This window comes from Eucyclogobius newberryi, unplaced genomic scaffold, assembly GCF_026437365.1.
Source record: "Eucyclogobius newberryi isolate DKJ021-1_F unplaced genomic scaffold, fEucNew1.0.hap1 SCAF_2, whole genome shotgun sequence".
In the NCBI taxonomy this organism is placed as follows: domain Eukaryota; kingdom Metazoa; phylum Chordata; class Actinopteri; order Gobiiformes; family Gobiidae; genus Eucyclogobius; species Eucyclogobius newberryi.
This window is the reverse complement of record NW_027315834.1, coordinates 18,977,080-18,992,440: the sequence shown is the minus strand read 5'-3', so window position 1 is coordinate 18,992,440 and position 15,361 is coordinate 18,977,080. Positions and strand designations below refer to the sequence as shown.

General features: G+C 42.0%; 1 protein-coding gene across 1 annotated transcript in view; it reads right to left on the bottom strand.

The window, feature by feature from the left end:
* Positions 1 to 12,676, bottom strand: part of LOC140367539 (ras-specific guanine nucleotide-releasing factor RalGPS1) — a 34,853-nt gene extending 22,177 nt beyond the window's left edge. The window contains exons 1-8 of the mRNA XM_072454059.1: positions 12,396 to 12,676; positions 8,212 to 8,342; positions 2,656 to 2,760; positions 2,304 to 2,354; positions 1,744 to 1,827; positions 1,407 to 1,496; positions 663 to 755; positions 134 to 260 (exon numbers count right to left, since the gene is read on the bottom strand). Coding sequence (XP_072310160.1) covers positions 134 to 260; positions 663 to 755; positions 1,407 to 1,496; positions 1,744 to 1,827; positions 2,304 to 2,354; positions 2,656 to 2,760; positions 8,212 to 8,268 — 607 coding nt within the window. The 5' untranslated portion in view covers positions 8,269 to 8,342; positions 12,396 to 12,676. The remainder of the gene's footprint in view (positions 1 to 133; positions 261 to 662; positions 756 to 1,406; positions 1,497 to 1,743; positions 1,828 to 2,303; positions 2,355 to 2,655; positions 2,761 to 8,211; positions 8,343 to 12,395) is intronic.
* Between the last annotated feature and the right edge of the window lie 2,685 nt (positions 12,677 to 15,361).

Below are 15,361 nucleotides of genomic sequence, written 5' to 3'. Positions count from 1 at the left end.
TGTCCAAGATAGATTATTTGAGTACTTTTACGAATATCTATTCATTTTTTGATGACATCTACTTTATCAATGAAAAATGATGGTGTCACGTCAACAGTGATGTTCCGTGAGACTGACCCATTGGAAAACTTACCAAGGTAGGGTATACAGGGCACCATCTTCAGCGAGCGTATGTACTCCCTCATACAAGTGTAGTTTTCCTCTTTAGACGTCAGAAAGTTCAGCTTCTCAAATGTGGCCTTATCTTTTCGACTGATCAGCTGCAACAGAAACGCAAAAAAAGAAGTGATGAAGCTGCACAAAAACCTGCCTGTAAAAGTATTGATTTGTTTTGCCCTTTTAAATAAATAAATGGTACAAAGTGGTTTGATTTAGATTTTTATTTAATATGGCCATATTTACTGAGATTTTCTTAAGAAGTACAGTTTACAAAAAGACTGAATCTTCCAAGATGTGTTTCACAAGCAAAAAATACTAATTCAAGAGAAATGTCATTACATTTTAAACATGATCTATAGAATACAGTATTATTATTATTTTTGTTTTTTTAATAGATCGTTTACTGGCTCATTACTGACAGTGTAAATTCAGACAAACCAACCAAAAGCACAGAGTTCAACAGCAGATCTGGTGAAATAGTGGAACATGTTAAAGGCTCTTACCGCCCAGGTCTTGCTGAGTCTGAAGATGGGAGCACTTTGCAAAGCCGACACCACAGACACCAAAGAGTGCAGGTTGTTTAGCTCCAGAAGTTTCTAATACATAACATGAAAACACACACAAATATGCTTTATTTTACAGACTGGTTTGTTTCCATTTGTCCCTCTCGGTCTATATAAACAGAACTGACATCCTTTGGGTTTCCGAACAGCCTCTCTTGTTAATGTAAACGTCATGACTGACAGCTGGAAGGTCTTGCATGTCGTAAGCACTGTGTACGCATCAGAGTGTTCAGGTTCAGTCTCAATAACAGCACCGTTTGCCAAAATATTGTCTCATGATTCCATGTTTCCTTTCCATCCCACAAGGAAATACTGAAGTACTGCTACTGTTCTTGCCCAAGCAGCCATCAGGGAGATTTTTTTCTCCAAATCTTAAACAGTCTTATAAAAAAAAAAAAAAAAAAAAAAAGAGTAAGCACTACACAGAGCTGGCAGCTCTGTGTAGTGCTTACCAATTTTTTAAAACCAAATTTAAAAAATAAAGTAACATCTGTTGTTCAGACTATGTAGATTAAGTTGTGCAGATGTTAACTGTACAACCAGTTTCACAGAAACGCCATCAAATATTTTTTAGGAAATCAATATGTGTTGAAAATACATGAACTACATATGGATTGTTCATATGACGTTCAACGTGATAAAGTGTCATTTTAAAACATGAATTACAAAGTTTTGCAAACTTACCTTTGCTATTTTTACAAAATGGCCCAATATTTCTGCTCTGATTTTCAGCGTCTGGGCAGTTAAAATTTCTCTAACCAACCAGAAGCTCACCTAAAGCAGATGGAAAAGAAAAAATACATAATATTTACATTAAAATACAAAAATATTTTTTTAAAAGTCATGCAGGCGTGTTCCATAGTAACAAACTTTTTAAAGAGTCAACAGAACAAGGTTTTATCGGGTCAAGACAAGACACCTCTGCTTCCATCCAGATGCTGTTTTCAACTGGACTTGAATAAGCTAAATTCAAAAACCTTGTTGAGTTGACACCTTGAGGACCGGGATGACTTCACAGTACCTGGTTGAACCTGCGTGTGAATGCCACCACATTCGGAGCCAATCTGTGCTTTTCCTTCCCATTCCAGCCACAACTGGCCAGCTCCTGGAGGACAACAAGACCAACCGGTACTCATTTATTACATTTACATTTTAAATCCAAACGTTATGTTTGCAGGCTCTCAATTTGGAGCCTCTGCCTCTGCCTGTGCAATACAGTGTTGTGTGTATGTGCCAAATTTAAAAGATCTGATTACTGCATCTTAAAACTACGGAACATTTGTTCATTCATAAGAAGTTCGAGGGCCAGCTAATGACCGGAAGTGGAGCTCTACACTCACATCTGACTTGCATTTACTCAAACTCACTATAATATCACTATAATATGATATGGATTATGAATTCATGTATAGAAACACAGATTTCAATTGTGACTAGAATTACTGAGGGTGCATGTGGGTTACAAACGAGCAAGTTCTGTTCTGAGGCAACAGATGTGAAGGACATTACCACAAAATGTCCAAAAATGAAGAGAAAGGTCATGAAAGTGGTGGGTCACACTTAGAAGGTTCAGGGTCTTACCTCAGGGTGTATTGCTTTGAATACAGGAGCGTCCATCAGTGTGATTTGGCTCTGAAAAGCAAAAACCCATCTCAAGTTATAAGTTACAAAAGAAGAAAGTGTTGTGCTTTAAACTTTAAAGGCTCCACCTGCTGTCTGATTGTTTTTAGAACCAAAACAATAAATTATAACATAACAAATTGTACATCATGTCCAATGTTTTTGTGATTAAGAATAATACATTAAGAGTTGTTATCAGTAATAGCGTGATTTGATTTGAACATCTGGGGAAACAGACAGGTCCTGTTTACAAAATTTAAAATAAAAATCTTACATACCGTTCCTATAAGTAACAAAAGAAATCAAAACTTACAGCAAACTCTTCGGGTGTCACTTTGAGCACATCAAAAACAACCGCATCGTAGCTCTTGGCGTAGTCCACACATGGCCCGTCCAGCGAGTCGGAGGTGCTGCTCGCCTGGACATACAATCAAAGGAATAGAAACTGACCCACAGGACAAAGCCAAAATGTCTCTTTTTTAATGTCTGCCACACAACAAGGCACAGACCCAGAGTTAAGAATGTATCATATATTCATTTTAAATACACAGACCGACCGACCGACCGACCGACCGACCAACCAACCAACCAACAATACATCTCCAAACTCATTCATGCTTGGTTCAGTCTCAAAGTGCATATGGCAGGTTTATTCTAATTATTACCATTACTATTAGGTGGGATAGTACCTTCCTGTACTCATGTATCATAGTTTTACAAGGTAAGTCACAGTTTGACTAGTAGATTTTTTTAATTAGTCAGTTTCTGAGTTCTAAAAATCTTTTATGTCAAAACTCTTCATCCCCAATTTCAGCTAATAACTAAATTTGCGTCAATTATGCTAGATTGACTATATTTTCATTGTTTTACCCGCAGGAAAGAAAACTATTATCCGACAGTTGTAGTCTTAAACTTGGATTATACTTCCCGCATGGAAATGAGACATGTGAAGGGCAGCGGAGAAGACGTTGGCAATATTTATAGTCTGCGTGGGTTTCATGCGGCGAAGCTGCCACCGTTCACATAGTGAAAATGTTTTCCCTGATGCAGAAAATCAGGCAAGCATACCCCTACCTTTACTTTGGGCTTAAAATATCATTTCTAGAGGGTAAAAGAAATTGCAAGCACATTCAATGCAGTAAGTATGCAACACTTGGTTGCTTGGGAAGAAGCATCTAAGAATGTACAGAATGAAGTTTGACACAAATTCGGTACGACTCAAATAGAAGAGGCACAGACTGAGCACATTTATTATTTGATTTAGTTTTTTATTGAACAAAATAAATGTGTTGTCACATTTTATTTGTACAAATAATAATTATTGTGTACATTTGAATAGCCCTTGCCCTTGTTTACATACGTATGGTTGCCAGGTAAAAGTTATGTCACATTTACTGCACATGTCCAATCAGGAAGTAAAATGATAAACTAGTCAAACTAGGGAAAGTATTTCAGCCATAATATAAATACTCATGAACACCTGTCACTTTAAAGGTTGAATGGACGATTTTTTTGACCAAAATCTGAATCTTATTTCCTCATGGTGTGGACTGCCGATTAGTCCTGCCACGTATCAATCATAAAACGCACCTACCGCTCACCTGCAGCCGCGTGCGGCTCGTCCCCACGAGCAGCACGGTTCCGCGTGTCTAAGCGGATGGATCTATCATAATATAGTTCCCTCAGTGTACGGGACAAAATGAAGAAGGAGAAAGACAGTTCGAGCTGACTCAGAAGAAGACGGAAATCTACGGGAGACGAGAGATGCGATGCGATCCGTCGCGCTAATTAACAAACGCACGTGTGTGTTGTATCAGTCCGCACGGGGGAGTGCGCATGCACACTTCCGCCTGCGCTCTCAAATCGCCGAAAAATCATCCATTGCGCCTTTAACTATAATTCAACCATTATTTAATCCATCGCCCACTGCATTTTACACTTTCTGCACCACATCTGTAAATTCAACTATACATTTTGAGTACATAAAGCCTATTTTTATTGAATTTTTATCCTATAGCAGATGTAAATAGGTTTTCTTTTACCCATCCAACCTCGCCTTTCACCTGGTATCTCCCATAGCTAGGATGCACTGGGTCTCAGCGTTGCCGGGACTTATTGTCACATTAAAAATCAAACCAACCCGGGGCCCTATGTAAAAAGAGCCCCCCCTAGTGCTATTTCTGTAGTCACATCATCACACAGATGGAAAAACAAAATGCGAGTCAGGCCCAATCTGAGAAATGTGATTCATATTCCCTGTGAAAAGATAAAGCCCAGTCTCACTGAAACTAGTCTGAAACTTGCTGTGCTAAATGTCAGATCCTTATGTAATAAATCTCTCTTAATTAATAATTTTATTTCTTCTTATAATCTTGATTTTATGTTTTTAACTGAAACATGGCTTGACAAAAACACAGGAAATGTAGTTCTGATAGAATCTGCTCCACCCAACTTTAAGTTTGAATCTGAAACACGAGAAAACAAAAAAGGGGGTGGAGTCTGTGCTGTCTTTAGAGATGAAATAATTACCCGCAGATTGTCTTTTGGGGTGTTTTCATCATTTGAGTATGTATCCTTTAAAATGGAGCTAAAACGGTCTCCATCCATTCTCTTCATTGTTTTATACAAGCCTCCCCAGCACTGCCAAAGTTTTATTGATGATTTTACTGAGATGCTTTCAGTCATATGCACAGACTTTGATGGTTTGGTCATTACAGGTGATTTCAACGTGCATGTTGATAATGTTTGTGACAGAAACGCTAAAGAGCTTGATGCTGTCCTTGAAACCTTCAGTCTTACTCAGCATGTGAGAGGCCCCACCCACAGCAAAGGACACACTCTAGATCTCATAATTACAAAGGGGGTAAATATTTCAAATGTTAATGTGATCGATGTTGCTCTGTCTGATCATTTCTGTGTCTTCTTTGACCTGTCTGTTTCTCCCAAACCTCCGGTTGGTCCTGCAGTTGTTCAGAGGAGACACATAAGTGATGGCACAGGTGCACTGTTTATGGAAATGATAAACTTTGAAAATGTCTCATGTTCTAATGTAAATGATTTGTTGAACTCTGTTACATCTAGTGTTTTGAATGTTCTGGACACCATCGCCCCCATAAAGGCTAAAATGGTTAAAAATAAGCAGAAGGCGCCGTGGAGAAATGATGATTCGGTCAGGGCACAGAAAAGGGAGTGCCGCAGGGCTGAACGGAAATGGCGCAAGTCAAAGCTCCAGGTTCAAAAAGAGATTTACAAAGAAAAGCTGAACATGTACAACCTAATCTTATGTAGAACTAGGGAAAGATATTTTTCTGAAATAATTGGAAGCTGCAGTAACAACTCGCATGTCCTGTTTGCCACAGTAAACAGATTAACAAACCCTCCAGCTCAGCTGCCATTAGAACTCATTTCCACATCCAAGTGTGATGAGTTTGCAATATTCTTTAATGACAAAGTTCAGGGCATTAAAAATGCTATAAATCCCACAATGCAAAAAATTTCCCTAAAACCACCAAGACACTAACTCACTTTGCACCAGTAACTGACAAAACTGTCCATGAGATCATCACCAGTCTGAGTTCATCTACATGCTGCCTTGATGTGTTACCCACCAAATTTCTAAAGTCTGTCCTGAACAGTTTGTTAGCACCATTCACTCACATAGTTAACATGTCGCTTCAATCTGGAACATTCCCAATGTCTTTGAAAACTGCGGTCATAAAGCCTCTCCTAAAGAAGAGCAGTCTTGATGCCGCAGTACTGAGTCATTACCGGCCCATCTCTAATCTACCATTTTGGGGCAAAGTCCTTGAAAAGGTTGTTTACCAACAGCTCACAGATTTCCTCTTAATAAACAACTCATTTGATGTTTTTCAGTCAGGTTTTAGACCTCATCACAGCACTGAGACTGCTCTTGTCAAGGTGACAAATGACATCCACTGACACGGGCAAAGCCTCAGTCTTAATTCTGTTAGATCTGAGTGCTGCTTTTGACACTGTCGATCATGGGATCCTCTTACAGAGACTAGAGGACTGGGTGGGCATCACTGGCACTGCCCTAAACTGGTTAAGGTCCTATCTGGAAGACAGGAAGTACTTTGTTGAAATTGGTAGCTGTGTCTCAGACCACATGACCCTGACCTGTGGAGTGCCCCAAGGGTCAGTCCTGGGTCCCCTTCTGTTCAACCTCTACATGCTGCCGTTAGGTCAGTTGATACGCAGTGAAAATGTGTCCTATCACAATTATGCAGACGACACTCAGTAGATTCACTCTGTCACTGCATCCAACAGATCAGTTTGTGGATGCAAAACAACTTTCTCCAGCTGAACTCAGACAAGACTGAAATAATCGTTTTTGGCCCACAGAAACAAAGAGAAAGTGTTAGCGGTCACCTCCAGAGTCTCGCTCTAAAACCTACAAACCAAATTAGAAATCTGGGGGTAATAATGGACTCAGACTTGAACTTTAATAGCCACGTCAAATCAATAACATCAGCAGCTTTTTACCATTTAAAAAACATTGCCAAAATCAAAAATATAGTGTCAAAACCAGATTTAGAGAGACTTATCCATGCGTTTGTCTCCAGTAGATTAGACTACTGTAACGGCCTGCTCACTGGCCTCTCCAAACGAGCTGTAAAACAGCTGCAGTACATCCAGAACGCTGCTGCTCGGGTCCTGACTAGAACCAGGAAGTGTGATCACATTAGTCCTGTGCTCATGTCTCTGCACTGGCTCCCTGTGGCTCAGAGAATATACTTTAAAGCAGCTCTGCTTGTGTACAAGTCTCTCCATGGCCTAGCACCAAAGTACATCTTGGATATGTTAGTGCCATATGAACCATCTCGGACTCTGAGGACCTCAGGGACCGGCCTCCTGCTGGTGCCCAGAGTCAGGACTAAACATGGGGAATCTGCATTTCAGTTTTATGCAGCTAAAATCTGGAACAGTCTTCCTGAAGATGTGAGACAGGCTTCTACTCTGACAATGTTCAAATCTAAGCTAAAAACAGTTTTGTTTAGCTGCGCATATGACTGACAGGATTTTTTCTTTGCACTCTTCTCTTTTGTTTGTGATTTTATTAGTTTAGAAAATCAGTTGGATTGATAATTTTTAATTTAGTTAATTTTATTGTAGTTAATTTTTATCTTTGCACTCTTCTCTTTTGTTTGTGATTTTATTAGTTTAGAAAATCAGTTGGATTGATAATTTTTAATTTAGTTAATTTTTTTGTATTTCTGTAATTTCTTTGTGATTTGAATGCATTTTTCCTGCTGTGTGAAGCACTTTGAATTGCCTTGTGTATGAAATGTGCTCTACAAATAAACTTGCCTTGCCTTACATAGGTCATTTTATTATTGTTCATTGTTTTATGTTGCACCGTATCACCAAAGCAAGTTCCTATGTTTGTGAATTCTGTTCATTGGCAATGGCAATAAACCTTTTCTGATTTTTGATGTTATAATTAGTCATCTGACCTGACATATGCATTATTAAGATCGTTTAAAGAACATAAAAGAAAAACTTTGTCATGTAATCCACTGGTTGAATTCCGTGAATAAACATTTCCACCAAGGCCAGATGTGGTGTCCGAGCTCTGCTACGCATTCAATTTGATTATGACATAAGCCTGTGCAGTTTTTTCTTTGGCTGTTTTTGCTTTTTCCTTTTTCTCACAGATGATCTTTTATCAAATTCAACTCATGAGTCTCATTCATAGCTTTTATACTTTGGTTGTGCATAATGTTTTTAGTATTTTGCATGCTCTCTGACACATCGTGGTCAGCAATTAGAAAATGATCAACAGTATGTCTGTGTTAATGAACTGAAGATGGATTGGGTGAAGTTGGTTTTGTGATTGCAGGTTTCATACCTCTGACGTGATGGAGTTGATGCTGTTGCCATTCGAGAGCCCGTTCCTGCGATACATGCTCACACAGGTTGGGGGTGCTCTGGTCGACAGAGGCCTTCAGCTGGGGCGTACACATAACCTTTCATCCATGTCTGACAACACACACAATCAACACAGTATTTATACACCGTCTTACCATTTATGAAGTAAGCAAATGTATCTAAGTTTTAGTTAGATTCTTTGTCTGGCATGCGAGACACACATTGTTTTGCTAGTAAAAATCTGATCTTTTTGCTGAAGGACAAATTAATTAACAATGTGCAATATGGCATCTGCATTGTCTTAATTTGTATAATGGGGTTTAACTTTCACATAGTGGTGCTAAAGTACCATGAAAGTAAAACAGAAGCTGTATGTCAAGTTGTTTTCAAGGCACAGATGCCCTCTGTAGTCAAATTATATTACTGCAAGTGATGGCACTAAAGACTCATGTGATTACACCAATAAAGACTACCGTGGTCTTAAGATGGGACTAATTCAAGTCATTTTAAATTATATAATGACAGGAAAAGGTAAAAGCTCTTTACAGTCCTAGGTTTCAATGAAGTGATCGTCATCAAGACTTTCTTACACCGGTGTCAATTTTGAAACAGCTGCACAGAGCGATGAAGCCTATTTTAATGCAGAACAGTAGCAGTCAACGATCATCTCTGAACTTCTACCATCTCCTACCTGGAGTCTATGCATAGACAAATACCAACTCTTTAAAAAGGTTTAGTTTAGTTTAGTTTAGTAGGTAGTTTAGTAAAGGTAGGTTTAGTTTGCCCTCTCATCGACTTTGGTGAAAATAACCGCTCATTACTAAACACTTTCACTTGCTCTTTGCTCCAAACAGAAACAAGAGGCCGACTAAAAGAGGTCAGACCTGAATATGAATTGTTCAAAGACATTCCCCGTAGTTGGGTGAGGTATGAGAAAGAGGGGTTCATACATTAGGAGCATCAACAGCATGAGCAGAATAGAACTACAAGAGGAAAAGAGTTACTACTTTGAATTTCAGTAGTTTTCACGATGGAGCTCATGATATAAGAACATTCCCCACAGAGTGACATCAAGTTCTGAATTGTTCCTGTGTGTCTACTTAGGAAGGGCACGATTTGTCACAATAATCTCGAAATATAAATAAAAATTCCCTGACGTGCCATTCCTACCATGCCGTGACATCACGATACCAGATGAGTGTGTAGTCAATGACACATGTAAAAAATTGTTTCTCTCTTTCCCATAGCACTAAATGGTTTTGGTTTATCCGGCCAGTAAATGTCACAGTTGAAGTTCAGTTATTGCATAAAACAATAAAAACAATTACACAGGAAGTTTGTTCTTTTTGCAGTCATCGTCAAAACACATTTTTGATATGATCTTGCAGACAATAAATTGCCGACCTCAAGATGAGTCAAACCTGGGATAATGTGGTGTTCGAGCCATCTCAGCACTTCATTCATATCTTTAGATTTTTCTAGCCCAAAGGCTTTAGCGTGACAGTCGGAGTGAGAGGATTTAGACCAGGACTATTCAACTTAATTTTCGCAAGGGCCTGATTTTTCGGACGGCCAAGGCCTCTGGACTACTGTAACACCACTGAACATCCCCAACACGGTTTAAATACAATAAAACTACTGCTGATAGATTATTTTTTGCGAGAAATAACATCCAAAATGCTTTACCAACATTACTTTGCAAAATTGCCCATCCAGTTCTGAACCAGAATTAAACCAGGACCAGACAAGTATCAAAACAGGTCTGAAGCAGAATTAAGGACTAAACCAAGACCAAACAAGGCGTTAGACCCAGAATGAAACCAGTAAACAAGATTATTATATATTTTTCTATATATTTGGAAGATGGGTCGCCTGATTGGTCCCTTATGTTGAATAGCCCTGGTATAGACATTTGGCAAATGGTGGAGTGCAACACCCTTAACCACAGAACTTCATCCAATTCACCTAAACAAAACTAGGGCCTGGCAATATGATGATAAAAATTGAATTATAATGTCTTTCATTCATTCTTTTTTGTTGTTTTGTTTTTGACGATCTGCTATTTTTATTAGATCATAATATAATGATATTGTGATTCAGTGCTTTTCTGTTTAATGCAGTTCTGCGCTTCTTTCACCTCCTATTCACCTTATTCCAGAAGCTTGTCTGAGCGCCGCCATACGACGTAATCCTTCATCTCGTTGTATTAGTTGACATAGAGCTGCTGATCTCGAGAGAAAATAAGTTCAACTCAGACTAAAAAGCTGTTTTTTGGCCACCCAAGGAATTGGTGCAGTGTAACTTGTTGGTCTCATGAACATTGGATATTTTACACAAATCTACTACTTTATAGCATTTTTTTCCCTCGTTTAAACCAACGGAGTTCCCGCTGGACCGGAAGTGCTATTACAACGAAAATGGCGATCACGTGGGAAAAGAGGGAAAAGTTGGCCGGGTTAATAGGGTTAATAGGTCAGCCTCAGTCATGCTCGGAGAGAGAGGCAGGTGGACTTGACCAATCACAGTGAAGAGTGAACTCTCAAGAGCAGGAGTGGACGTTTACAGGCAGTACACTGATCAAAAACATAAATTGGCTTCAAGAAAATCAATATATCATTTTTTGGCACTCCTAATAACAATGGATACAATACCAAAGTTTAATAATCTGCTGATTTCTTGCCATCTCTCCCGCTTGTGCTCATCTGTCGGTCTACTACAGGCAGTATATTGCGGCTGGTGATGACACATGCGTTTACTGCCTCTAATTGCACACTGTGGGTCTAAGATCACAGAGCAGGGCAAGGCTGGAACACACAGTATACGGTCTCCAGCCAGCCGACATGTGAGAGGACAGAGAAGGGGCTGGGCGAGAATGTTCAAATTAAAATCAAATTGTGGTCCTTCGAGTCAGCCCGTGTAAAGCTTGGAGTGAGTGACAGCTGGATTCACCCATTCACAGAGAAGGTGAACTTTCAGAAGAAGCTGATGACATTCGTTGCTTTACCACCAGGTTTGGGTTTGTGTACTTCAACGTTTTGCACCGTCTCAAAAAGGCACACCTGATACTAGTCTATGAATCTGGGTCCGTGGGTTAGAAAAACAATTCTAAAATGCCTGCTTTAAAGCGTAAAAGGGTTGCAAGTCGACAACCATTTGTATTCAATAAAATGAAGATGAGTGAACAGTGATCAACAAATCAAGTGTCTCTCAGATGGATAAGGGCCGACACGCGGATCAGTGAACAACAGATGGTGCTTCCAGCTCCCCTCTGGGTTCACGTACTTTCATTTTCAAATAATGCCATGGTTACACTGCATCCTCAACCACAACAGTATAATATGCTAGATATATATAGTTTTGATAAGGTGGATAAAGCGTCATTGAGTGTCATGAAAAGTGTTATACAAGTGTTATGTATTATAATAAAGTTATTTTTCACCATGGTGCGGTGTCCACTGCTTTCCAGTGTGTTGCTACAAAAAAGCAATGCATAAAAGATAGAACTTGTAATGAGACTGAATGGCCACCTCAAATGTAAGACTTGATGTTGGGATCTGCCACAGGCCTGTGAAGCCAGAGGTCAGACTGCACCTGCTTCTTGGGACTCAGGGAATCAAATGTGAATACTTAAAAGACAAAAAGGTTTCAGTGTCAGTATCCATGGAAACAACTATTTTGGTGCCTGAGTAGTGTGCCTCTTTGTGTGACGATGTATTTGTTTGATGAAGGCTGTATTATCTCTAGCTTTAGTGGCGTATGATACTGCTGTAACAGAGTTATGGAGGGGAAATGCAATGTTCTATTTGCTAGTGGAGCTACTTTGCCTCAGTCCTAAATGTCTTCTTATTCTAGGCCCAAAAGCATCAAATCACATCCTCTAATTACCTGGAGATAAGTAGCATAATGCGAGCGCGTAGGTGTAGCCACATAGTCGTGTTACTGTTGGAGGGTCAGTAGTCTTATTAGGGCATAATAAATGTCGACCCGGTGCAATGATACACTAACGTGTTTTGACCAATGACATTAGCGTATCTGATTCGGGGAATGCGTGAGTGCAGCAGCCATGTCTGTGAATCCCAGAGAGGCAGATTTGTCACGACAGCTCACGGCTCCGTCTCCCTCTCAGGCCTGCTCTGGTTCAGTCTCAGCTAACATTAAACCTACCTTCACAACAGGCACTTTCGCTTCCATGCGGCCACAGCACCACGGCAGAGAAAGTCCACACACACACACACACGTCCTGCCGTAGTCACTGATTAAACCCCTGCGGTCTCTTTCTCCAACACTGTCCTCCTCTGAGCCGAGCGCGGAGCCAAGGTCGCGGCGACAGAGCCGCAGATCCGAGCGTCCACAAACACACAAATATCACCCAAAAATGGCAGTGACGTGCGCGGCCGCCTCTAGATGGACACAGTAGTGAAATGGATAAATACAGCCAGCAGGAAGTGACAGGTAGGCGCGCTCAGTGTGACAGCCAGGTGCATTGCCTAATCAGTCCATCGACTGCTCCGCGCGCTCCCGCCCCCCGCTCCAGAGGACCAATCACAGCGCGGCGCCTGCTCAGACGCAGGTGCATTGGGACCGTGTTTGTATTTATTATGAACCTTTAGCATTATTATGAACCTTTAGCATGGACATCCCAGGAACTAGTGCCCACCGAAATGAACTGTGATTAAACTGTCTGCTGCCCTCTATCAAGCAATTTACAAGATTATTTCATTTCACGTGTGAAAGATATGGTGGTAGTAAAACTGAGATGTGGTAGGCAATATTCCAGGCAATCCCTTACATTAAGCGGGATTTTTACTTGGAAGACAAGCTCAAGGCTATAGTTTACGTTTAGTTTGAGTTATACCATTTATTCTTGAGCTATGATGTGTATAACTAATCATTTTCCAGTCTAGTTTGTAATATTTGTATTCACAGTGCGTGGCTTGTGTGTGCTGGTGTTCATCACATTGTCTGCACACAGTCACATCAGGTCCCCATCATGTGAAATATTTAGACTAATGACATGGTCTAAAGAGGGTCAATTTAGGTTCAGCTTCGGGTTCAAGTTGTGGTCTATGATCAACACAGGGATCAATCTCATTGAAATGAATGTAAGTTATTATATTGTCCAAACTGTGTGTGAGTTATCTTATTAATTTAAATGTAAAACATATGCAGCAGCACTCTATTTGTTATTATTTATCATTGCCCTACCAAAGTCACTTATTTTGTACACGTTTCAGTCATTTTTCAAACTAAGGCATACTCACACTGTGTTAAACGAACAATACAAATATATTTAAGTGCATGATAACAATCATTGACCGGGTTTTCTCTGATTCCTCCAGTAATATTTCTCTGTTGAGGCTGGTTTGAACCTGAAGATCCTTAGTGACACTTCGGAGAGAAGAGAGTTCCTCTCAGAGGTGGGGGACTTGTATTTCTCTTCATTTTTTTAGACTTATTTATTAGGGCAAAGTATGATTCTTATCAAGCATTGCTTTTACTGCTTCAGCCTCACAGCAAGAAGATCCCAAGCAAGATTCCCTGGTGGGGCCTTTCTATGTCGAGTTTGCATGTTCTATTTGTGTCTGCGTAAGTTCTCAGGGTTCTCTAATCTTGCCTTACCAAAAGTGCAATGATATTTGCTTTTGCAAGCTATTTTCTATCTGGTGATTTAAAAGGGCACATGTTAAATATTCCTCTCCTTGAACCGACACCTTAACGTGGTGGAGGGGTTTGAGTGCCCGAATGATCCCGGGAGCTATGTTGTCGGGGGCTTCATGCCCCTGGTAGGGTCTCCCAAGGCAAACAGGTCCTAGGTGATGGGTCAGACAAAGATCGGTTCAGAAGCCCCCTATGATGACAACACAAACAAGGCAGTTCACGTCGCCCGGATCGGCGTCACCGGGGCCCCATCCTGGAGCCAGGCCTGGGATGGGTGCTCCATGGCGAGCGCCTGGTGGCCGGGTCTTACCCCACGGGGCCCGGCCGGGCACAGCCCGAAAGAGCGACATGGGGCCGCCCTCCCGTGGGCCCACCACCCGCAGGAGGATCCATAAGGGGCCGGTGCAGAGAGATCTGGGCGGCAGTCGACGGCAGGGGCCTCGGCGACCAGATCTCCAGACACAGAGACTAACTCTGGGGACATGGAATGTCACCTCGCTGGGGGGGAAAGAGCCTGAGCTTGTGCGGGAGGTTGAGCGATACCGACTAGATATAGTCGGCCTCACCTCCACGCACAGTTTGGGCTCTGGAACCCATCTCCTCGAGAGGGGCTGGACGCTCCACTTCTCTGGTGTTGCCCGCGGGGAGAGGCGGCGGGCTGGTGTGGGCTTGCTGATAGCCCCTCAGCTCAGCCGCCACGTGTTGGAGTTTACCCCGGTGAACGAGAGGGTCGCGTCCCTCCGCCTTCGGGTGGGGGACAGGTCTCTCACTGTTGTGGCGGCCTACGGGCCGAACAGCAGTGCAGAGTACCGGGCCTTCTTGGAGTCCTTGGGAGGGGTACTGGACAGTGCACCGACCGGGGACTCCGTTGTTCTACTGGGGGACTTCAACGCCCACGTGGGCAATGACAGTGACACCTGGAGAGGGGTGATCGGGAAGAACGGCTTCCCCGATCTGAACCCGAGCGGTGTTCAGTTATTGGACTTCTGTGCTAGGCACGGATTGTCCATAACGAACACCATGTTCAAGCACAAGGGTGTTCATCAGTCCACATGGCACCAGGACACCCTAGGCCGGAGGTCAATGATCGACTTTGTTGTCGTGTCATCAGACCTCCGGCCGCGTGTCTTGGACACTCGGGTGAAGAGAGAGGCAGAGTTGTCAACCGATCACCACCTGGTGGTGAGTTGGATCCGCTGGCGGAGGAGGAAGCCGGACAGACTTGGCAGACCCAAGCGCATTGTGAGGGTCTGTTGGGAACGTCTAGTAGAGCCCTCTGTCAGTAGGGTATTCAACTCGCACCTCCGGGAGAGCTTCTCCCATGTCCCGGGGGAGGCTGGGGATATTGAGTCCGAGTGGACCATGTTCTCCGCCTCCATTGTTGATGCGGCTGCTCGGAGCTGTGGTCGCAAGGTCTCCGGTGCCTGTCGTGGCGGCAACCCCCGAACCCGGTGGTGGACACCGGAAGTAAG